General features: G+C 42.2%; 2 protein-coding genes and 1 long non-coding RNA gene across 4 annotated transcripts in view; 1 reads left to right on the forward strand and 2 right to left on the reverse strand.

Annotated features, from left to right (window-relative positions):
* Window positions 1-372: 372 nt before the first annotated feature.
* Window positions 373-6,221, reverse strand: LOC106592873 (RNA-binding protein 12B). Of its 2 annotated transcripts, none has more exons than XM_082959515.1 (2): window positions 6,059-6,221; window positions 373-2,837 (listed from the first exon to the last, which is right to left on the reverse strand). In XM_082959515.1, exon 2 carries the CDS (start codon window positions 2,809-2,811, stop codon window positions 832-834), a length of 1,980 nt encoding a protein of 659 aa, XP_082815641.1. In that variant the 5' UTR covers window positions 2,812-2,837; window positions 6,059-6,221; the 3' UTR covers window positions 373-831. The 2 variants fall into 2 exon arrangements, with proteins under 2 accessions (XP_082815641.1, XP_045552899.2); XM_045696943.2 differs by having other exon boundaries at window positions 6,043-6,202.
* A 158-nt stretch (window positions 6,222-6,379) lies between these two features.
* Window positions 6,380-7,951, reverse strand: LOC106598567 (uncharacterized). Its single transcript, XR_001327228.3, has 2 exons — window positions 7,623-7,951; window positions 6,380-7,261 (listed from the first exon to the last, which is right to left on the reverse strand). It is a non-coding gene; the product is annotated as an uncharacterized LOC106598567 (long non-coding RNA).
* An 11,626-nt stretch (window positions 7,952-19,577) lies between these two features.
* The window catches only part of LOC106593288 (histone-lysine N-methyltransferase SETD2), a 53,090-nt gene continuing 47,841 nt past the window's right edge, over window positions 19,578-24,826 (forward strand). The window contains exons 1-3 of the mRNA XM_082959523.1: window positions 19,578-20,097; window positions 21,752-21,873; window positions 24,615-24,636. Of these exons, the coding sequence (XP_082815649.1) occupies window positions 21,845-21,873; window positions 24,615-24,636 (51 nt within the window). The 5' untranslated portion in view covers window positions 19,578-20,097; window positions 21,752-21,844. The remainder of the gene's footprint in view (window positions 20,098-21,751; window positions 21,874-24,614; window positions 24,637-24,826) is intronic.

Raw genomic sequence — 24,826 nt, forward strand, 5'->3', positions numbered from 1 at the left:
GTAATGTAGGTGCAATTCACAGATTCTCAGTTAAGTGTGAAAGTCTCCTGCATTCTAAACATTTTATTCTCACTGCTCCTGACAACCAAAATGTATACATCTGCATCAGAATAAAATAAAAAGGGAGTTAATGCAGACAGAGTTGCACCCTTTGCTTGTGTTAAATCCTGCATAACTTGACGTATGAGTTGGGGAATACCTAACATATATAGATACTTAACCATTTGAGTGTGTGTGTCCAGCTAAAGCAAAATAACATGGCATTCAAGGCCATTCTGAGCCCAAAGACCACCAGATTGACCACAGGAAAATATATATATAGGACCATGGGCAATGCAGTATTTATCATACAACAAAACATCTTAGACAATCTTCAAAGACGATAACATGATGCATTTTAATCAAAGAATTTCCACTAAGTTTAATGGACAACTTTTACACTATATAATGCAATAAACATTTCAACAAATAATAGTTGCAAAATTAAGTTCTACCTTCACCCAGCTGTTAAAGAAAATACAATTTCAGGCAAATTTCACTAAAAGAAAAAGCTTCAGAAACAGGCTACATAGCAAGCAAGCGATGGGCAAAATACAAAAACAATTGTTATTCTTTAAGGGGGAAAAAACAGACAAAAGGTTTGTCCGTTACACATGGAGTAGAAGGCTATCACACACACACACACACACAGTATTTTTAAAATCAAAAATTGTTCAGTCGCCATCTGTTGGAACCACCAAACTAACCAAATACAGTCCGAGTTGTTCTTCCTAAAACGTCACAATTTAAAGCCCAAAAAGGTTCTTTCATGTTCTATACGGAGGACAAATTTCACACAAAAACTAGTTTTACTTTTCTGTTGCCTATTGGTCTTCCACTCAATTCCTCAACTGCCATTAACGCCTCCAAGCGAGATTCAAAAACAACCGTTGCTGAGCCTTTGGGAATCCCTTTGTTGTCATACTGCAATGAGACCGATCCAGGAATTACACGATATCCAAAGCAAAAATCATAGATTTCTTCAATTCTGATAGTCCAAGGCAGATTAACCAGTTTCAGGCATGTTGGACCATCAAACTGCTGCGGTGCAGAAGGTCCATAGCCTCCATGTCTATGAGCAGAGCCATTGCCCCTGTTGTCAAGCAGAACAGGGTTTTCCATCATGTGAGAATTCAGACCCAGACTGCTGCCTCCATGAATATGAACCTGCAGGTCGTTCATAGGAAGATGGCCTATATCAGGGTTGACCCTGTAATCAGTGTACAGATGGGACATCGCCTCACTGTTCCTGGCCAAGTACCTCTCTGAGCTTCTCTCCATCTGTTGCTCTGTCACTGCAGGTTCACCAACACCAAATTCACGCATCTGAGCCAGAGAAATGCATTTCAGGATGACATTTGTTCCAAGAAACTCTTGCCCATTCAGAGACTGTGCCCTCATAGCCTCCACCTCAGTCTGAAAGATCACCAAAGCCTCTCCAAGCCCATTGCCCTCATGGTCAAGCAGCAAAACAACAGCCTCCTCTGAGATCCTGAAGCCTAGGAAGAAGTCCACAATCTCAACTTTGCGCACGTCGAAAGGCAGGTTTCGCACATACAGGCAAATCTTCTCAGATTCACACGCATCCTTCTCGGTCTCTCTTGGAAGCCTTTCCTGAGATCTGCTGTAAGACCTTTCAGAGGGTGGTGCACCATCCATTGGATTTTCCCCAGATTCTAGCATGGCGACCATTTTCTCTTTCGAGATAGGAGAGATGTACACAATTCGTTTGAGAAATTTCTGCTTGTGAAGAGTCAAGGCAGCACAGTAGTCCCTCAGGCTTCTGAACAGCACAAATACAGAGCTTGTCTCTGATCCATACCTGTCAAGAAGGTGAAGGATCTGATCGTACTTGAGGTCTGCATGATGGAAGATCTCCTTTATGTCCCTCTTCTCCACTAAGTAGGGAAGGTTTTCCACCAAGACACAGAACTCCTCATTGGGAGGAGAATTGGACTTTGTAGACCTGTAGGCCACTGGTGAGCGAGACCTAGCACGGTCTGGAGGATACCTCTCAGTGTGAGCTGACGAAGGCCCTCTTCTAAACTTATCACTGCTGTCTTTAGCAGGTTCCACACCACCACCTGCCTTAAACCACTGCTCTTCTGAGCTTGCATAGAGTTCCACAAACCTCGCTCCAATGTAATGCCGATCTCTTTTCAGACCCTCTCTAGCATCCAGTCTGGATTCGAACTTGACAATTCCTTTCCCATTTGGTTGGCCGCGGTCATTTCTCATCATAATAATGTCCTCCAACACTAATCCGTCAAAGAAATTTCTCACATTCTCTTCGGTCGTAGCAAAAGGCATGCCTTGCATAAGCAAATACAAGTCATCTTGACAGCTTGGCTGTGAGGAAGGCTTTCGGGCGTGACTACGTACGTTACTGTAAGACACTGATCTACTGCCCATCTCCACGCGCTCTTTTCTTCCAGGTTCCTCATTCCTGCCTTCTTTTTCCGGTCTTCTGAAACCTTCCTTATACGGCCTCTTTTTGGTCACCTCAGGTTTTATACTTTGCTTGAGAACAGCCTGCATTTCTGACTTGCTGCTCAGCCGTAAGCGAACCGGAGAACCTTTGATGGATCCCTCCGAACGGGTCATCGCCCGCCTCGCGTCTTCATCGGAAGCAAAGATTATGAAAGCCTCCTCACGCACCCCACCAATAATGTGCACCCCACCATCTGGGATTTTGAGGCCAGTGAAGAAATTGCGAACGTCCTCAGAACCTGCAGTGATTCTGAGCCCCTGTAAACGGATGACCACCGCCATTCCGACAACAGCACAAACAACAGCACCTGTAGACAGAGGGGTACATAATAGCATTATTGCAGAACAGTCCTGTGTCCAGCTCACCAATGCTCTCCAGACCATTCCACTATAACATCACCAAAACAGGTGACACCTTGAGAATGAAAACAGCAACTGAAAACGTTCTGAAAGGATTACGCTGTGCACAAATCTGAAGGTCCCAATACGACACTTAGGCCACTACAAAATGGAAACACCATAAAAAAATGTACAGGCCTACAGGCAACAACGGTAGGTCGGAGATTCTAACATCTGAAAGATTAGTATGTCGTCTCCAGGAGTGACAAAGTTCCCACCATTAAACTGGATGTCCCTTTCACGGATTGTTCCATCTCAAATCAGCTGTGCATACATTAAATGCATCAGGTATGAGCCTTCACCATAGTATAATGGCAGGCTTCCAATCTACAATTCCAGGCTTCACTTTACAACTATTCAATTGGATCAAGTGTTAAAAGGTTCACAAGTTTCATGCAATATTCTCCTTCGTTAAGTCACATATACACTACATGACCAAAGGTATGTGTAGCTCTGCTCGTCGAACATGTCATTCCAAAACCACAGGCATTAATATGGAGTTGGTCCCCCCTTTGCTGATATAACAGCCTCCACTCTTCTGGGAAGGATTTCCACTAGATGTTGGAACATTTCTGCGGGGAATTGCTTGCATTCAGCCACAAGAGCATTGGTGAGGTCGGGCAATTAGGATTGCCTCGCAGTCTGCCTTCCAATTCATCCCAAAGGTGTTCAACGGTGTTGAGGTCAGGGCTCTGTGCAGACCAGTCAAGTTCTTCCACACGACAAACCATTTCTGTATGGACCTCACTTTGTGCACGGGGTCATTGTCATGCTGAAACAGGAAAGGGCCTTCCCCAAATTGTTTCCACAAAGTTGGAAACACAGAATAATCTAGAATGAAATTATATGCTATAGTGTTAAGATTTCCCTTCCCTGGAACTAAGAGACCTAGCCCGAACCATGAAAAACAGCCCCAGACCATTATTCCTCCTCCCCCAAAACTTTATAGTTGGCACTATGCAATGAGGCAGGTAGGGTTCTCCTGGCATCCGCCAAACCCTGATTTGTCCATCGGACTGCCAGATGGTGAAGCGTGATTCATCGCGCCAGAGAAGCATTTCCACTGCTCCAGAGTCCAATGGCGGCGAGCTTTACGCCACTCCAGCCGACACTTGGCATTGCGCATGGTGATCTTAGGTTCGTGTGCGGCTGCTCGGCCATGTGCTCGATTTTATACACCTGTCTGCAACGGGTGTGGCTGAAATGACAAAATCCACTAATTTGAAGGTGCATCCACATACTTTTGTATATATAGTGTATTTCTTCTCTGCGTCGCTGGCATGAAATCGTGTATTTGCCACAACTCTCCAATCTATATCAGAAACAGGCATGTATTCAGACCATCAGAATACCCAAACCACAAAAAACCGAAAGGCACAGCATTAACCAATTTCTATAGATACTTAATATCTAGCAATAACCCATCAATCATTAGGCCTACATCTCGACATACCATACACCATCATTGATAAAGATGGGCATGACATTAGCCATGGACATAGTTAAGCACTTTTCGGACAGCGGAATATGGCCTAGTACCCCTCTGAGTACACCACTTGTCCCTGAAATCAAAGCGGCTAGTGTCTCCGGCAGCTGTTCCAAAGACTGTGACCATAGCAACGAAACAAACATTATCGATGTACGAATGAAGAAACGCTATAACGCCATAAGCATTCATAAAAAAGTATTTACACGCAACAGAAACGATAAATCCAAAAATGGATTAGGGGGGGGGGGGGGGGGAAATGGTATTGTTAAACGTGACTCTAAACTGACAAGTGTTTGCCAGCAGGCAAGTTAGCTGATCCCGCTGTTGGACGTAAGTGTTGATGTATCACCACGCAGGCTACATGTTCTACTGTGATTGGTCAACAACGGCACCCTTGAAAAATAAGAGCAGAATCCTATTTTCTCTGGCTGAGCGGCTTCCATGTGCACGAGAACCACCGACCGCTCCGCCTGGATAGAATTGTGCCACCCCGTGCTTTCTGTCCGTGCCTTTAATCCTTTTCTTTGATATGCATCAGTCCACAGAGAGTCAGATATGGGCTTTTCCAATACGGCAGTGTTGTTACTCCAGTCCATACACCCTGGTGTATTACTAATAAGGAACGTGTTTCCATCACTACGGCTAAGGACTTGGAACAGTTACTTCGTGAGGTGTGTTAACCATGTTCGGAAAAAACAAGTCAAACTTTCCCAGGTCTGGTCCCAAGTCTGAGTAGGTTCACGGCCCAAGACCTTTAGATTTTTTGGGGCCAGGCCTCAGAGGTGGAAAAAACAAGTCTTATGACTTCAGTCCAAACACCGGGGTAAAGTCTATTGGAAATGCACCATAGGCATAAGAGTAATAGCTGGCATACTTGAGCATGATTGGTCGTTCTGCTGCACAAATCAAAAAGAAACAGCCCGCACCCAGCAGAGTTAAACTTGGTACCCTACTGTGACTGATACTAGTCAAAACAACGTCATGCCACAAAATACATTTAATGTCGAGCACACACAGGCCATTGGTCGATTTAACGCAAACATATACTGACACATTTAAAAATATAATTTGTGTAAACCAGATAGAGGACTTTTTACGGCGCGCGATATAAAAATGTCCATTCCCAGTCGCACACTGTGATTCAGGGTTTCATAATCATCGACCATTAACATAATTGGACGGCGACATATCATTTAAGCCAAGTTAAATGCAGAGAAGAGAACCGTCACAAAGCAACCAGTGCAAGACACACATCTGGCTAGAACAATCAGGATACGCGAAACTAGCTAGAAAAACCAAAAGTTATGCCATTACTTGAGGAAACTAGCACACAGCCCACCATAGCAGGGTTCCTAACGTTAGCTAGCTAGCCACTGTGTATGCTAGCCGGTTAGTTCACAGCTTAACACCCACATTGTCAGCGTTTTATTTACCTAAGAAAATGCACAAGCAAAATACACCATACAACACTAAAAACTGAATTATTATAAAAACGTCGCAATTTAACGTTAGCTAGCTACATGGCAGCTAGCGTAGCTAACAACGCTAGCTAGCAGGGCCTTGCAGCCTGGCTACTCGTAAAATAACGCTACGCTAGCATGATAATTCCATCCCAAGAGTCATACCTAAGAGAGAACTTACACAGGCAGCGAGAGAAAAAGTTATTTCTTATAAAATTTGACAAAAAAAACTAAAGGATGGCAGGAAAGAATATATTTTGCCCTTCGAGTTTCAAACACGTTTAGAAATACGGAAGCCTAGAGGGTGAAGTAAGCAGATCTCGCATGTCATTTCTTCTTCTTCTTCTTCTTCTTCTTCTTCTTCTTCTTCGGCATCATGGCGTTCACACATTTTGTTTGTGCATGCCGCCACCTACTTTGCGGTAGTGTGTGTTTATATATATATACACACACACACACACACACACACACACACGTACCAGTCCAAATTTGGACACACCTGCTCATTCAAGGGGTTTTCTTTATTTTTACTATTTTCTACATTGTAGAATAATAGGGAAGCCATCACAACTATGAAATAACACACTCCAGAACGCAGCTCACTCTGTTCACACTTGACACCAACCTTCTTCAACACCCAATCTCCATTTTTTATCGCCATCTCCCTCAAATTCCTCCTCAGAAATCCACCTTTCTGTATCCCTGTCCCAACATTCCTCAACTGCCAACATTGCTTGCGGCCTGCCCGCCACAGCACATTCTCAGAGTGACTGAAGAACAAAATATGGAGATTGTTCCGCCCATGTCCTTTGGGGGAGATGGTTTACTTTATGGGCTATTCATTTGTGAGACATCTGAAATACACATTTTATTACAAATTAAATATTTAATATCATCCAACACCTGAGACAGGAAAAAGGATTTAAAAAACTATTAAAAAAAACAATTGGGAATATTTGACTGTACAATGACCATTGAAGCAAAGCCATAACCTACTTCTATGGCTCTGAATTGAAGTCCATAGTGCTTCATCATGTTCACTTCACACAAGTGTTAAGTTGACCTTATGACTGGTTTCCATTCCAACACTGCCATCATTCTTCAGACATATATGACAGACAGCTGCTTGACTTTTTATTAGCAGCCCTAACAGGATGTCACTGAGTGTTATATTCCTGCATGACAGCTGAGCATGCGTCCAAAGCCTGCTGAAAGTCCTGCTCCTCCACACCATAGTGCTGGTACCAGTGCAGGTAGGCCCTTGCTTTCAGCATCTCCACAGCACGCTGCACAACGTGGCCGAGCAGGCAGGAAACACTGCTGTGATTGGAGCAGACACTGAGGAGGCGAGAGGAAGGGGCGTCTCCCACCTTGTTCAAAGGGTCTGGAATCAAACACGAAGAAAAAAACCTCACTAATTGATAAGGGTTAAATCAGACAACTATTTTAGGATATACATTTTTATTTAATCAAATACATTTCTTCTCTCAGTTAATTCAATCAAAGGCTCATATTATCCAGAACCTTCTATTCTGATGCAATATCCCCAGGGGATACCAAGTCAATTGTACAACTGAATGCATTCAACTGAGAGCGGGTGCCTTAAATAAACATCCCACTTCATAAAACAGGACTCTGATGTTATCGTGGCTCGTGTGTCATCTCAAATCTATGGTACTTCTTTATGTTACATAGCATCTTCCAATCATATATCTCATTTGTATCATGACAGGCATATTGCTCACCAGTCCAGTGGTCAAGGGGAAAAGGGTTCCAAGAGACACATCGCTGCCCTTTTTTCAACTTCTGAAGTGCATTGGACATGAGGAAAGAGCCATCCTTGTTGCCTCTGGCCACAGCCAACACTGCCAGGCTTCTATACTGAGAGCACAGTTAAGGGAAATAAAGATGGGATAAGATATCTAATCCATTTATTATTTTACATGCTCTGTAAACAACAGTGAAATGCTTACGTGTCCTTTTCCAACAATGCAGAGTTAAAAGATAAAAACAAATAAAAAATAAATAGAAATAGTGACACAAGGATTAAATAAATACACAGTGAAGGTAGCCATGTTATCTATATACAGAGAGTAGAAAATAACATGGCTATAAACAGAGAGTAGAAAATAACATGGCTATAAACAGAGAGTAGAAAATAACATGGCTCTTTACAGAGAGTAGAAAATAACATGGCTATTTACAGGGAGTAGAAAATAACATCGCTCTTTACAGAGAGTAGAAAATAACATGGCTATTTACAGGGAGTAGAAAATAACATGGCTATTTACAGGGAGTAGAAAATAACATGGCTATTTACAGGGAGTAGAAATAACATGGCTATTTACAGGGAGTAGAAATAACATATTTTAACTTAATAAATCAATAAAATCAATTTGGCCTCAAATAAATAATGAAACATGTTCAATTTGGTTTAAATAATGCAAAAACAAAGTGTTGGAGAAGAAAGTAAAAGTGCAATATATGCCATGTAAGAAAGCTAACGTTTAAGTTCCTTGCTCAGAACATGAGAACATATGAAAGCTGGTGGTTCCTTTTAACATGAGTCTTCAATATTCCCAGGTAAGAAGTTTTAGGTTGTAGTTATTATAGGAATTATAGGACTATTTTTCTCTATACGATTTGTATTTCATATACATTTGACTATTGGAAGTCTTTATAGGCACTTTAGTATTGCCAGTGTAACAGTATAGCTTCCGTCCCTCTCCTCACTCCTACCTGGGCTCGAACCAGGAACACATCGACAACAGCCACCCTCGAAGCAGCATTACCCATGCAGAGCAAGGGGAACAACTACTCTAAGTCTCAGAGCGAGTGACGTTTGAAACGCTATTAGCACGCACCCCGCTAACTAGCTAGCCATTTCACATCGGTTACACCAGCCTAATCTAGGCAGTTGATAGGCTTGAAGTCATAAACAGCGCAATGCTTGAAGCATTGCGAAGAGCTGCTGGCAAAACGCACGAAAGTGCTGTTTGAATGAATGCTTACGAGCCTGCTGGTGCCTACCATCGCTCAGTCAGACTGCTGTATCAAATCATAGACTTAATTATAATATAATAAACACACAGAAATACGAGCCTTAGGTCATTAATATGGTCAAATCCGGAAACTATCACGTTTATTCTTTCAGTGAAATACGGAACCGTTCCGTATTTTATCTAACGGGTGGCATCCATAAGTCTAAATATTCCTGTTACATTGCACAACCTTCAATGTTATGTCATAATTACGTACAATTCTGGCAAATTAGTTCGCAACGAGCCAGGCGGCCCAAACTGTTGCATATACCCTGACTCTACGTGCAATGAACGCAAGAGAAGTGACACAATTTCACCTGGTTAATATTGCCTGCTAACCTGGATTTATTTTAGCTAAATATGCAGGTTTAAAAATATATACTTCTGTGTATTGATTTTAAGAAAGGCATTGGTGTTTATGGTTAGGTACATTCGTGCAACGATTGTGCTTTTTTCGCAACTGCGCTTTTGTTAAATCATCCCCCGTTTGGCAAAGTCGGCTGTCTTTGTTAGGAAGAAATAGTCTTCACACAGTTCACAACGAGCCAGGCAGCCCAAACTGCTGCATATACCCTGACTCTGTTACAAGAGAAGTGACACATTTTCCCTAGTTAAAAGAAATTCATGTTAGCAGGCAATATTAACTAAATATGCAGGTTTCAAAATATATAGTTGAGTATTGATTTTAAGAAAGGCATTGATGTTTATGGTTAGATACACGTTGGAGCAACGTGTACCTAAGCGATTATATGCAACGCAGGACAGGCTAGATAAACTAGTAATATCATCAACCATGTGTAGTTAACTAGTTATATGATTGATTGATTGTTTTTTATAAGATAAGTTTAATGCTAGCTAGCAACTTACCTTGGCTTCTTACTGCATTCGCGTAACAGGCAGGCTCCTCGTGGAGTGCAATGTAAAGCAGGTGGTTAGAGCGTTGGACTAGTTAACCGTAAGGTTGCAAGATTGAATCCCTAAGCTGACAAGGTAAAAATCTTTTGTTCTGCCCCTGAACAAGGCAGTTAACCCACCGTTCCTAGGCCGTCATAGAAAATAAGAATGAGTTTTTAACTGACTTGCCTAGTTAAATAAAGGTGTAAAAATAAAAATAAATAAATCGGCCAAATCGGTGTCCAAAAATACCGATTTCCGATTGTTATGAAAACTTGAAATCGGCCCGAATTAATCGGCCATTCCGATTAATCGGTCGACCTCTACTATGTACTGTACATATAGGTTGGGGTCACGTTACTAGGCAACAGGATAGATAAGACAGTAGCAACAGCGCATGTGTGTGTGTGTGTGTGCATTAGGGTGTCAGTGTAAGTATGTGTGAGTGTGTGGGTAGAGTCCAGTATGTGTGCATAGAGTCAGTGCAAAATAGGGTCACTGCAGGGAGCCATTTGATTAGCTATTTAGCAGTCTTATGGCTTGGGGGTAGAAGCTGTTCAGGGTGCTGTTGGTTCCAGACTTGGTGCATTGGTACCACTTGCCATGAGGTAGCAGAGAGAACAGTCTATGACTTCGGTGTGAGAGATTTCCAAACACAGGCCTATTGATTTCAGGGCAAATTTGCCATAAAAAAAATCACCATTGATCTTAAAAACGGCAATTGGAGTTGAATCTGGACAATAGTTTGACAAAGGATCCAGATTTCCCTGTGGGGGAAAGCTGAGGAACAGGCTGGAGGGTGTAGCTGGCCAAGGATTCCCAGCGAGTCTTCTCACTGAAGTGGGGGAGGCATCACAATTCATACAGGTTAAGTCCCAAATGGCACCCTACTCCCTGTGTAGTTGATAAGAGAATTATCTAATAAAGGTAAATTAATCAATAATCCATTATTAATTAGTAGTTATGTAGCATGGATAATGAATAATTAAAGTACTGAATGTTAGTTCCAAAAGGTCTAGTAGAGACCCGGAAAGGAGAGAAATGTGTGTGTGCGTGTGTGTTCAGTGGGCCTAAGGGAGCTGTAGACATGTGTGTGTGAGATACCGGGAGTAGCCTTCAAGGTTCTCCTAATCTCGGGGGAAAGGAACAGGCAGCGCTGGGTAGTGATTAACAGTGGTGGGAAGTCCGGGGAGGGATACTGTTCACCTACTGTTTGTGTGTGCGGAGGTTATCTACTTTTGGTGTGGAGGTGTGTGCGTAAGCGGAGAGAGAGGATAAAATGAACTTCTTTGTTAATGTTGGGCAGAACGTTCTCTGAATAAACCGTACAAACCTTTTGCAGAAAGCTGAGTCCTTGCCTAATTATTAACCCATTGTCTTACAAACCTTGGGGATTAGTCAAAGCTTATTGATTGTTAATTATTATCATTAGGATAGAAAATTCCTATGACAGTAGTGCACTACTTTTGACCAAAGACCTGTGGGGGCACTAGTCAAAAGTAGTCCACTATAAATAGAAGGGTGCCATTCGGACATAAACAAACACTTTCGCTGAGAGGACAGCAATTCCCTATGTATTAAACAATTCAACTGATCCATCCAAACACTGTACTTACACATGCAATTACAATGTAATAAAGACATGAGATTTTACAATAAGTCTATCAGATCGACATCATACAAGCGTTTGTAATGGCAAATCTGGAACAAGCCTGAGGGGTATAGGAGTTTGGCTGCAGGTAAAAGGGCACACAGACCTAATCAGTTCCCAGGGCTCCACTCCTAAACTCAGGCCACTGGAGAAACCACCAACATCAGCAATTTACACTGAGGGACAATTAAATTGACATGTATTTAATACAAGGCAGTAGCAACAAAATGCTATGGTCAGCAGAGTAGAACATATTGCCCTTCTATCATAATGTAGTCATTGTCCTTGGGGTGCATCCCAAATGGAACCCTATTCCCTACATAGTGCACTACTTTTGTCAAGGGCTATGGTCAAAAGTAGTGCATAATATAGGGAATAGGGTGCCATTTGGGATACAAAACCTAGTGTCTGACTATGGGTACCTACCTGACTGTGGTGAGGCTGTGGACAGGCAGCAGCAGTCTAGCCATGCATGAGGCGATGTGTGTATTCATCACAGAGAGGGATTCTGCTGCTGGTGGAACAACAGAGAGAGAGAGAGGATGATGTGGTCATGAGCGCCCTCTGTAGGGCCTGGGCTCGGGGTCAGGACCGGGTCATTATGAAACAGGAGCACACTGTCAGCAGACCTGCAGGCAGGAGAGGACCAGGGCCCGTATTCATAAAACTTCTCAAAGTGCTGATCAAGGATCAGTTTTGCCTTTTAGATCAGTCACTATTCTATCCTACATGTTCTCGATATACTAAATATTCTATCCACATACTGTCCATAATGTCTTTAAATGCCATCATACATTTATACTCCGGACTCGTTGCTCGTCCTAATATTTATACATTTCTTAATACCATTATTTTAGATTTGTGTGTATTGATGTGAATAGCTAGATATTACTGAACTTTTGGAGCTAGGAACACAAGCATTTACCTACACCCGCAATAACCTCTACTAAATATGTGTATGCGACCAATAAAATATAATTTGATGTTGAATCAGATTATTATGGACAGGGAGGACCTAATCCTAGATCAGCAGTCCTACTAAAGCTTTATGAATACAGGCCCAGGGCTGACTCAAAACTAGACATTTGGTATTGATTTTGTGTTTAGTATTATTGGGCAATGAAGGCTACTTTTGACTCAAAGAAGACCTTTGCAGTGAGGCTAAACTCAGCAGTGTGTTGTAGTGTTGAACGGGACTCTCTTCACTTTGGTGCGGCGCCACTGATACAGTCAAAATGTGACCGGCGGGAAACGTGTCACGGATCTCCTCACACAGCTTGAAACTGAGCCCTGGAACAATGTCAGCACAAACATTCAGCAAACTCATCATTGTCAATTATGTTATGCTGCCTAGATGACTAGACATTTCCTATCAGCATAAAGGACATTTCTCTGAAGATCGCGACTACACACCATCAGGGCCAGTTTCCCAGACAATACGTTTAGTCCTGGAATACAAAGCTATTTCAATAGAGATTCTCCATTGACTGTGTTGTTTAGTCCAGGACTAGGCTTAATCTGTGTCTGCGAAACTGGCCCTTATTACTGTTCACTGACCTCTTGTGTTGCTAACATTTATGATAGCAAATTTCAATTTACAAAAAAAACCCTGACGTTTAAATCTTTTGAACTTCTAGTCATGAAATCTATGCAGCCTACTCAATCACTTTTTATAGCTACTGCTTACAGGCCTCCTGCGCCATATACAGCGTTCCTCACTGAGTTCCCTGAATTCCTATCGGATCTTGCAGTCATAGCAGATAATATTCAAATTTTTGGTGACTTTAATATTCACATGGAAAAGTCCACAGACCCACTCCAAAAGGCTTTCGGAGCCATCATTGACTCAGTGGGTTTTGTCCAACATGTCTCCGGACCTACTCACTGCCACAGTCATTCTCTGGACCTAGTTTTGTCCCATGGAATAAATGTTGTGGATCTTAATGTTTTTCCTCATAATCCTGGACTATCGGACCACCATTTTATTACGTTTGCAATTGCAACAAATAATCTGCTCAGACCCCAACCAAGGATCATCAAAAGTTGTGCTATAAATTCTCAGACAACCCAAAGATTCCTAGATGCCCTTCCAGACTCCGTCCGCCTACCCAAGGACGTCAGAGTACAAAAATCAGTTAACCACCTAACTGAGGAACTCAATTTAACCTTGCGCAATAACCTAGATGCAGTCGAACCCCTAAAAACAAAAAACATTTGTCATAAGAAACTAGCTCGCTGGTATACAGAAAATACCCGAGCTCTGAAGCCAGCATCTAGAAAATTGGAACGGAAATGGCGCCACACCAAACTGGAAGTCTTCCGACTAGCTTGGAAAGACAGTACCGTGCAGTATCGAAGAGCCCTCACTGCTGCTCGATCATCCTATTTTTCCAACTTAATTGAGGAAAATAAGAACAATCCTACATTTCTTTTTGATACTGTCGCAAAGCTAACTAAAAACCAGCATTCCCCGAGAGAGGATGGCTTTCGCTTCAGCAGTGATAAATTCGTTAACTTCTTTGAGGAAAAGATCATGATCATTAGAAAGCAAATTACAGACTCCTTTTTAAATCTGCGTATTCCTCCAATGCTCAGTTGTCCTGAGACTGCACAACTCTGCCAGGACCTAGGATCAAGGGAGACACTAAAGTGTTTTAGTACTATATCTCGACACAATGATGAAAATAATCATGGCCGCTAAAACTTCAAGCTGCATACTGGACCCTATTCCAACTAAACTACTGAAAGAGCTGCTTCCTGTGCTTGGCCCTCCTATGTTAAACATAATAAACGGCACTCTATCCACCGGATGTGTACCAAACTCACTAAAAGTGGCAGTAATAAAGCCTCTCTTGAAAAAGCCAAACCTTGAACCAGAAAATATTTAAAAAACTATCAGCCTATATTGAATCTCCCATTCCTCTGAAAAATGTTAGAAAAAGCTGTTGCGCAGCAACTCACTACCTTCCTGAAGACAAACAATGTATACGAAATGCTTCAGTCTGGTTTTAGACCCCATCATAGCACTGAGACTGCACTTGTGAAGGTGGTAAATTACCTTTTAATGACGTCAGACCGAGGCTCTGCATCTGTCCTCGTGCTCCTAGACCTTAGTGCTGCTTCTGATACCATCGACCACCACATTCTTTTGGAGAGATTGGAAACCCTAATTGGTCTACACGGACAAGTTCTGGCCTGGTTTAGATTTTATCTGTCGGAAAGATATCAGTTTGTCTCTGTGGATGGTTTGTCCTCTGACAAATCTACTGTAAATGTCAGTGTTCCTCAAGGTTCCGTTTTGGGACCACTATTGTTTTCACTATATGTTTTACCTCTTGGTGATGTCATTCAGAAACGTAATGTTAACTTTCACTGCTATGCGGATGACACACAGCTGTACATTTCGATGAAACGTGGTGAAGCCCCAAAATTGCCCTCACTGGAAGCCAGTGTTTCAGACATAAAGAAGTGGATGGCTGCAAATGTTCTACTTTTAAACTTGGACAAAACAGAGATGATTGTTCTAAGTCCCAAGAGGGGCTGTGCTTTGGCAAAGTGGGTGGGGTTATATCCTGCCCGTTTGGCCCTGTCCGGGGGTGTCGTCGGATGGGGCCACAGTGTCTCCCGACCCCTCCCATCTCAGCCTCCAGTATTTATGCTGCAGTAGTTTATATTTCGGGGGGCTAGGCTCAGTCTGTTATATCTGGAGTATTTCTCATGTCTTATCCGGTGTACTGTGTGAATTTAAGAATGCTCTCTCTTTCTCTCGCTCTCTCTCTCTCTCTAGGAGGACATGAGCCCTAGGACCATGCCTCAGGACTACCTGGCCTGATGACTCCTTGCTGTCCCCAGTCCAACTGGCCGTGCTGCTGCTCCAGTTTCAACTGTTCTGCCTGCGGCTATGGAACCCTGACCTGTTCACCAGACGTGCTACCTGTCCCAGACCTGCTGGGACCTGCTTCTTCCTAGGTTCTGGCCTTTCTAAGGAGTTTTTCCTAGCCACCGTGCTTCTACACCTGCATTGCTTGCTGTTTGGGGTTTTAGGCTGGGTTTCTGTACAGCACTTTGAGATATCAGCTGATGTAAGAAGTGCTTTATAAATAAATTCCTTCCAAATTATGCTTGAGCCATGTCTGCATCTCAAATGTTTCCCTATGAAGTGCACTTCTTTGAGTAGAGCCCTATATCTCTATGAACACTAGTCAAAGGTAGGGCACTTCATAGAGAACAGGGTGTCATTTGGGATAGGTCCCATGTTTACCCACCAGATCCTGTGCCCTCACTCAGGTTGTGAAGTAGCACCGATTCCACCATAGTAATCTATTCTCTCCACCTCCATCGTTTGCTGGAGTAAACTATTACTCTCCTCGCCCCAATGTTCATTGTAACCTAGTGGGTTTAAATAGCCTATCATAACAACTCAGAACATTCTGTAAAAGATATAGGGCTCGACAGTGCGAGTATTTCACTCGCATTTGCCCCTAAAAATAGATTTGTGCGAACCGAAGAAAATATTTACGAGCACAGTGTGCGAGTAAAGATTACAACCTACCGTAATCTATTTTTTTTTCCCCCACAAGCGGCATGCGCCAACCACAGTAGGGTTTTCAGTGATGACGCAGTCCAGTCAGAGTGAGAGAAAGGTGAACAACACTGGAAAAAAGTATCGGTATAGGCTATAAGTTAACATGCAGACATCGCTAAAAATGAAGCCCATTCAATTTTATTTTAAGCGAAAAAGAGACGAGGAGAAAGAGTAATCAGGCGAGGGAGATTACGTTAGCGAAGCCACCCTGACCCCCGCTGTCACTTCAACGTCCACTGTAGCCGGCGGAGGAAGAACATATAGATTCAATGCGAATTGGCTCAAAATGTTTCCATGGCTAGAGTTAGAAAACAATGTCATGTTCTGCAAATATTGTAGAAGGCAGAAACAGGCGGGCAACTCGTCCATCGTGTCAGGAAACGCGCATCTGAAAAGAGATATAGCGCAGCGAAACATAACATCTCGCGGCGGAATAACCAGTGCAGAGATCTGTACCTGTTAAGACAGGAGACACCATAAAGCAAGTGCTGCTGTCTGAGGAGGAGAAGAGGAGACAGCTGAAAATAAACATACCATACTAAATTTCTAAAGAACCTTTAGTCAAATTTGGTCGGACAACCGACCTCGGAACACTCCCATGCCATTGGTAAATTGTTTCTCTTTATAGGCTTTATTTTTGTGTAAAGATGAATCATTATTCATAATGGAGATACAAACTAAATTCTAAGAAATACTTTTGTGTAATTGTTTTTTTGTGTTGTCCATTCGAGGTGTTTTGGATGCCACCAAGGCCGCATTTTGTGCTGTTTGCCCAGAGGAGGATGGAGGGTCATGGATGAAGAAGTGCATCTCCTTCAGGGCAGATGGTGCCACCAGGGGAAGTGATGGACCACTTGCAGAGAGGCAGGGGGGCATATAATCCCAATCCACTGTATGCCACATAGATTTGTAACTAATAAATGATCTGATTTAGTTTTATTTGCTAGCAGAGAATGTTAAACAATACTGTGTGTGTCTGTGTGTGCGCTAAGTGCTGGATGGTAAATACCACAGAATTATTGTTTTCTGTTGGCACAAGAGATGGGGGGGTGAATTGTTTGGAAGATTCTGTTCTGACTTTCACAGGCTAGAGCTGGCAATACTGACCATTCAGAAGAAAGAGCCAAATATGTCTGTTGTGTAAGATCTTCTGAATCTGATATGGAAAATGTATCACTTCAGCGGAAAATCCAAACGAGAGCTCTATGTTTTTGGGTCAAGAGCTCGATGTGGATATTTGCACACCGTCTAGCGTCAAGGGAACTCGCTGGATCCCCCATGTCCAAGGACCTTGCCGCTGACGAAGGCCAGTACTCCGTTGTTTTGCAACACATCAACAACTGCGGAAGTACAAGGGCGGGCAAAGATGGTCAGTTTTACACAGGAAATGTAATACCACACTAGTTTAAAAAAAATAGGTTCAAGACTCAAATGAACTTTCAGAATCAAGTAATTTACAGGTGATAGTTTTACTCACTACTTAACAGATAAAGCGGGAAATGGAAAATGCACTCGTGTATTCTGCCATTTTCTCTGACATGTTTGAGGAGCTATCCTCACTTAGCCTCACCCTGCAAAGAAATGACCTGATCCTCCCCCAAGCCACGTCAGAGTTGAGGAAGACAGTGACCAGACTGGAAGCACTAAAGCTTAGGGCAAAGGCAGGAGACATGCTGGAGAAGATCCAGACCATGCTTGCTCAGCAGCAGGGTGATGAGAGGACATTCCAGGTGTGTTAGGATGAGAGCTTGTTAGGATGCAAGAGAAATCGATCATTAAAATTGATGATTAAGACAGATTCTCAGTGTGAGAATCAATGTATTTGTTGCCCAATAGAACGATTTGAAGAGAAGGAGGGAAATGCAGTGGAGAAGTCTTTAAAAAATGTTTATGGGAGACAGACAAATGGCCAGACATTTCATTGTTTGTGTGTGTGTGTGTTATTTCTGTTAAAGGGTATAACACTGAAGGGTAATCTGAAAGGCTTCACGGACCTCACCAATCCCTAGCTGAAGCAGCACATGGAGGTGGCCATCAACATCGGCGTGGATGATCTCAAAGCCAGGTTTGGTGGTTTGCTGAAGGATGCGGGTGTCCAGACCCCAGTGGTCTTTCAGAGTGCTAAACCCTGACACATGGCCAGAAGACCAGGCCAGCCTTCTCACCTTTGGCAATGATGGTGTGGCAGACCCGATGAGGCATTTCAAGGAGCCTCTAGAGAGATAAGAATTTATTTGACACTGCATTGCCATATGAGACAATGTTATGTTTGCATATTTGCAAACTCACTTGCACTGTTAAATCCTGCAGATCGGGGTGCAACATGGCTGCAATCCAGGATGAGTGGCAAGGGATGAAAAGCCCGGTCAGCCACAATTTCAAAGACAAGTCTTACAGTGGCATGTGGGAGACCATGTTGACAAAGGACCCCTACAGGCACGATTACAAGATAGACTTAACAGTCCTGAGTGGTTATGTAAGGTATCCTTCTATGGTTGGTTTTGATAAGTTAATGGTAAGGTTTAAATGAAATTGAAAGAAATCATATTTTCCCTAGAACATACTGGAGTTGGTGCAGCTTCTGCTGGTGCTGCCCATTACAGCCACCCAGTGTGAGCGAGGCTTCTCTGTGCAGAACTGGATTAAGAATTCGACAAGAAGCTGCCTTGGGGTCTCCAACACCGAAGACCTAATGAGGATCAGCCTGGAGGGGTCTTCTGTCGAGGAGTTGGATCACACTCCTGCCGTGGACCGCTGGCTGACCTCTATGCATGCCAGACGGCCAACATACAGAAGCAGCTGGACAACTTATATCCTTTGTGTCTAGTAGCCATGGGTCAATGTGTGATTTTGGTGGTATGTGCTGTTGCACAGATGTGTGTCCCTTAGTACACTCACACAGTATAAATATGTATGTAATAAATTGTTTGTTAATAAACTCTTCATTGTGCTCCTAAATGTATTTGTGTGCTTCTACATTTTGAAGCACATGTACTCCTTGGGGAAAAAGTTAGCATAGAGCCCTGGTACCACTCACAAGCTATTTAGGGATTGTTCAAGTGTGCACAGTCACTATGGTACTGAAAACTACATGCAATGATACTTTTATTCTACATTGATCACCTGTCATTCTGCTTGCTCTGGCCTGCACCACTTGGTAATGAGCCTCCATTCCAAGCCCAGCTGGTTTCCACACTGGCCAACCTGAATCACAACTGCAGACATCAATCAGTATGGTCTTGCTGTGATCAAGCTAACACAACTGTGCTGCGATAAACAAAACCCCAGCTAGTCAAATCACGAGGAACATCCTTTTTTTTCTCTACATTTACATTTTACATTTTAGTCATTTAGCAGACGCTCTACATAAACATTGAGCTTGTATGGTGTCAAGTAACTAACTGAATATCTATCACATTAGACTTGTATCACACATAGCTAGCTAAACATGAACGTAGGCTACCTACAAACAGTGGGGTGTTTGTTACAAACAATCCGAGCGCCAGGTGATAAACGTTAGCGTCGTTCCACAAGCAGAAGTTCCAGACACTTGGACGTTGCCAGTCTGCACGTTATTACCAAGCTAGATAGTTGGTGGGAAACAGTGGGAAAGCTAAAAATACATTTAAAAAACTATATTTTATCGTCATGATGGAATGTCGAGAGGGGAGGAGTCGCCGTTGTAGCACGGCATTTCTAGCAATTTAGCTAGGTAGCCATTGTCAAAAGAAAATATAACGTTAGCCAACAAAATTGTGCAACCTAGCTAGAAATGACATGTTTAACTAGCTAGCTATTTTTTTTTTTTTTTTTAGAATACCTCACCAAATTGAGTAGTAATCACAACTTTGCACCGCTTTTCTGATTAATAGGCTAGGTACTTGCAGTTAGCTAGCTAGGTAGAATTTCGAACCCGAACACCCCGTGTGGATTTGACGTCGGCAGTGCTTGATGTTTTTCAGCCAAGACGAGAGCCGGAGCTGTTTGTTATCGGCGTAAGGTTAATGTTAGAAGATGGGGGACCTTTATGACCCAGAGCACCCGAAAGAGTGAGTATTTGGCTGGCTTATTTTCGGTATTTTTTTGTTGATGATTGATTGGGCTTGCTATAATACACACAACTTCCAAGGTGTTATTAGTTACAAGCTAGTTAGCTACCAGCTAACGTTAGCTTAACCGTTTCCATGCACGCTACGCTAGTTAGCTTTCCAGTCTAGTTTCCTACACAACTAGTGTTGGAGTACCTTTGTTGCCACATAGCTATGTTTCATGGTAGATGGCTAACTATGGTAAAGTGGCATGTTGTATTTAGTTAATGCGACATGATCTCAACCCACCTATGTACACCGGCAGCTAGCCTTCAATTTAGTTAACACGACCAGATCTTTCACACAACCAAGTATTGTTAGCCACCAATGTTGCAAGCTAGCTAACTAACGTTGCTGGATGTATTTAGTAATGGACAATGCATTGGTTGCAAGCTAGCTAGTTAGATGTTGTGCAAATTACTTTTGGGAACAGACAGTTAAGTTTACAACACAAACATTACTCGGTTATTAACTAAGTTGTGCTAACTTGGATATTTAGTTAGCCAATTCGGTCACCCCCCACCACAACAGGCCTCACTTGCAGGCCTCGACTCCTCGTTGTAGAATGTTAGACCCGGTCTTATGGAGTATAATTATAGAAACTCCATGCCATTCAAGTGTATGCATTTTTGTGTATGTATTTAACGTGAACCAGTTCACAGAAGAGGCCGTTGGCTCTGTTGTTGAGCTCATCTGTGTAACGTTAACGTTACATATTAAACTAATCGGTTACCCCACATTTGCAAGCTGTGTGATGAAAAGATTGTCATGTCGCCTTGTCTTCTCGCTGTTGGTGTAGCTAGCCAGCCTAGATAACCTTGCTATATGTGATTTAGTGGAAGCGTCAAAACATTTCTGAATAATGTTTTTGAATTGTGTTCTTTTCTCTACGGTGTTATATCGCAAGGCAGCTACTCGGCTCCTCTATCATGAGCTAATCACTTGCTTTCAATCCACTGACTACTATGAATGTCAATGCGAGCAATGGCTTCCTCTTTCTGCCAAATTGAAATGATAGATAATGCCGTTAAACAGACATGTCGTTTCTGACCAACGGTCAGAGGAAACGGGTCTATGTCATACATACTCTTATTTAATGGCATTTAGTAAGAATTGTAGCTAGAACCACCATGTAAACATTTGGTGGATTTAGGCATAATTTATACATCTACATTTGGCATAGGCACCATTCTTCTATTTTACTCGTGTTGTAAGCGTTGTGGCATGCCGCTGGGCCCTTCAGGCAGAAAATAATCATCTGCAGAGTTGACATATACACAGTTTATTCATACGCTATAGCTAATGGCTGTAGTTTGTGGTCAACGTTTAAACTGGTGTTCATTTGCACAGAAAACAGTTTGCACATTTTCTAGTCAAAGCTTTGTTACAAGCAACTTCCAGTGTTGAACATGTGGTGGTCATAAGGTAAACAAATGCAGCCAGATGTTCTTTGATTTGAACCTATGGTTTTAAAGATAACAGAGATGGTAGCAGCTCAACCCCCAATTGTCTACCCAATTTGAGTTGGGGGATCAGCTTAAATTCTTTTGAGACTGAGTATTGTATGTTTATTGTTGGTGTGTAACCCAATGTATTTGTTTTAATATTTTGTTAGGTGTGACATCACGTTGGAGAGCTCACTGCTCTGAACTGGTTTATTCTTGGCCAGCAGCTTCTACTGGGCTACAAACGCCAGAACCACTGTGTAATGGATGCTCTGGTGAACTCAGAGATCAGGTACTACCAATACACACACACACACAGGGATCTTTTTTTCCTTTTGATGGAGTGTCAGAGTGGCACTATAGACTGTCTGTAATCGATGCCCTTTGCTAGCTAACTGAAGTGACACTAGGGCCTAGGACAGTGTTTCTCAACTTCAGTCCTTGAGTACTACCAACTGTACACATGTTTGTGGTAGCTCTGGACAAACACACCCGATTCAACCAATCATCAAGCCCTCAATGAGTTGAATAAGGTGTGTTTGTCAGGGGCTACAACAAACATGTGTGCTGTTGGGGGTAATCAAGGACTGGTGTTGGGAAACACTGGACTTGGAGATTGTCACCCTCAATGGTGGGCAATGGAATGTATGTATGCATGCAAAGTAGACTACACCCCTAAACAACTTCATTTGGATCTAAAAAGACACCCACCTCCCCTCCTATTGGTCTTTTGGTCCATTGGTGTATCCAATGAATAGCCATGACATCATTCATGGTGTGTTGAATTCTGGAATGTTGATCTCATCCCAGTGCTCCAGTTCTGAAGACTATCAGTGCTGCTTTAGGGAAGGCGTCTGTTTGAAAAGCAACTGCCTCGTGTAGGTTGATGTAGTTGTTTACTGTATACTTTGATCCCATTCTGTCAGTGCTTTGTGCCCATCATAACTTTCTTATTTGAGAAAAGTTGCTGAATTTCATTACTCAATGTGAGCGAGGTCAAAGCAGTGGTAATTGGACCCTAGTAAAAACGACACCTAGCTTGTAAAAGGGCTAGCTAGATAAAACATTTTTTTTTTTAAAGTGGCTGCGGATCTGACTTTTCGGGGACCCCTCTTCCCGGGGTTAATCTCTCTGCATACAATGGGAGGTTACGTCAGATATGGGCTAGTATGTCAGGTGCCCCTGTCCTATAGATGTTAGTGTGTACTCAAGCTTCAGCCTCTGTCTGCCCAGTTTGTTTGCTCAACCAACCTGGTGTGGACTCAGAAGTCTTGGTCACCATGGCAGCAGTCAACCTCACAGAATATTAACAGACAAAAGGTGCACAACCTGAGTGCAAAGATTCCATGACTCTTTATCTTTTGTCCTTGAGAGACGATGGCAGGGTTCACCTGATGCGGTAAGGTTGCTTTTGTCTTTGTCCTGAGCGACTAGTGCTTTTTTGAGGTCGTTTCGATTATTAAAAAATAATCATGTTGTTTTTTTTTTGTTTTTTTTACATTAAATGCATTATGAAATAAGGAGCTTTTCAATCGAAATTCCATTGGAATGGAAATAGTGAATATTCAATTGCCAAAGCATTGAACATTTTCCATTGTCTCTGACAGGCCCACATTGAGTAGACGTCAGAAGAAAAACATGAAATTGCTATCAAATAATACAATATTTCAGTTGTGTATATGACTTAGTTTTTATTTTATTATTTTCATTCGTTAAGTCATCAGCTCAGCTCAGGTAGTAGCAGCCGGCCAGGCCATCTAACGTTATCTCTGTAGTACAGAGAGTCTGTACTCCCCATACTGTACTGTCTTTAGTCATCTTATTTAGCTAGCCTGCCTAAGTATGCTGCAAAGCTCTCTGACAATCCTTCTACTAGTTCTTCAAAGTAGATAAGGCAAACTGTCTCTATCCCTTGTTGTTGTGTACATTCCTCTCTCATGCAGTCTGTATATTTTACCTAACGTAGCAGGCATAAGTGTATCCGTCTCTGTCTGAGCCAGAAAGAACAGCCACAATAGATTATGGTCATTGTAGTTAATTACCACGTTTCTGCACTTAACTAGGTTGAATATTTCCTTAATGAAAACTACAACTCCCTTCAACCCAGCGTCCCACATAGTTCTTGACTTGATTTCTCTCGAGAAACGGCGCATTGGGCTCACAAAAACTACATTGTATTCAAGTAATTGAACCGACGTCAGTCAATTAGTTGTTTAATAACAAAAAAAGTGACATTTTGATTCATGGCTCAGCACTATTTTTGTCAGATAGCTTATTTTTCAAGTAAGATTATTCTGCCACCCTTACACATTGTCGACCTCAATGTTGTTTTTAATACTATTCAAACCTGACTTTAAAAATATATTTTTTTCTATTTGTAAATACAGCTAATTCAATATGTTTATAATGATGTATTGCAGATAGGCCTATTTCAGGAGGATTCAAATGAATGAAACCACAATCCTGTTTTATCCTTTGTTAAAATAACAGGAACTGACACTAAAGTGGACATGAAAAGGCTCCTCCCATGTTGGTAACGGTCATTTTAGAATGGTCTGACTTTTGAAGGTCACAGAGAAAAAGAGAACATCAAATCCTAAAGGAATATGTTACCCAGTGTGTTGCCTAGCAGCTTATTGTACCGTAAAGGAAACCAGGACAATATTGAGTCCTCCTAGTAGAACAAAAGAGTTGATTGCTTTCTCATAAATGTGAATTAGACCTTTTTTTACACTACGATGACATGTAGTTTCTATGATGAGACCCCCTGCGTTAAACAGGACATTTTTCACCAACCGCCAGGCTATCCCTCAAGCGGCCGTGTGTTCTACATCTTTGCATGAAATTGTTTTTATTTGTATGTTTTACCGTTGCCTTATTGTACATCGATTTACATTACATTTCATAATACATTTTGTGTGATTGCTAAAGCGTTGAAGGGATTTTCAGATGTTGCAACATAAGTCTATGAATAGTTTATATTGATTTGTTTTTTTTGTCCCCCCCCCCCATGCACTCCTAATGTTACCTCAGGGAAGAGGGCGGCGATACCTCGGTAAGTCTATTATTAAAAGTGTGATGAATACGTCTTTGTTCATCTGTTTTGTATTGGACAAATAGCTGGTGTAGTTGTGGTGGATCTTTTTGAGTTTGACCATTTCAATAACATAGAAATCACCTTTGGGAAACTGAATGATTGGTCATATGATTTGGTTTACTGTAATAGTTTCTCCTCAAATTATAGC

Source organism: Salmo salar, chromosome 02 (genome assembly GCF_965601325.2).
Source record: "Salmo salar chromosome 02, fSalSal1, whole genome shotgun sequence".
Lineage (NCBI taxonomy): Eukaryota > Metazoa > Chordata > Actinopteri > Salmoniformes > Salmonidae > Salmo > Salmo salar.

Excerpts from the sequence above, each read along its gene's own strand:
- LOC106592873 (XM_082959515.1), bottom strand. The coding sequence starts at position 2,811 with ATGGCGGTGGTCATCCGTTTACAGGGGCTCAGAATCACTGCAGGTTCT.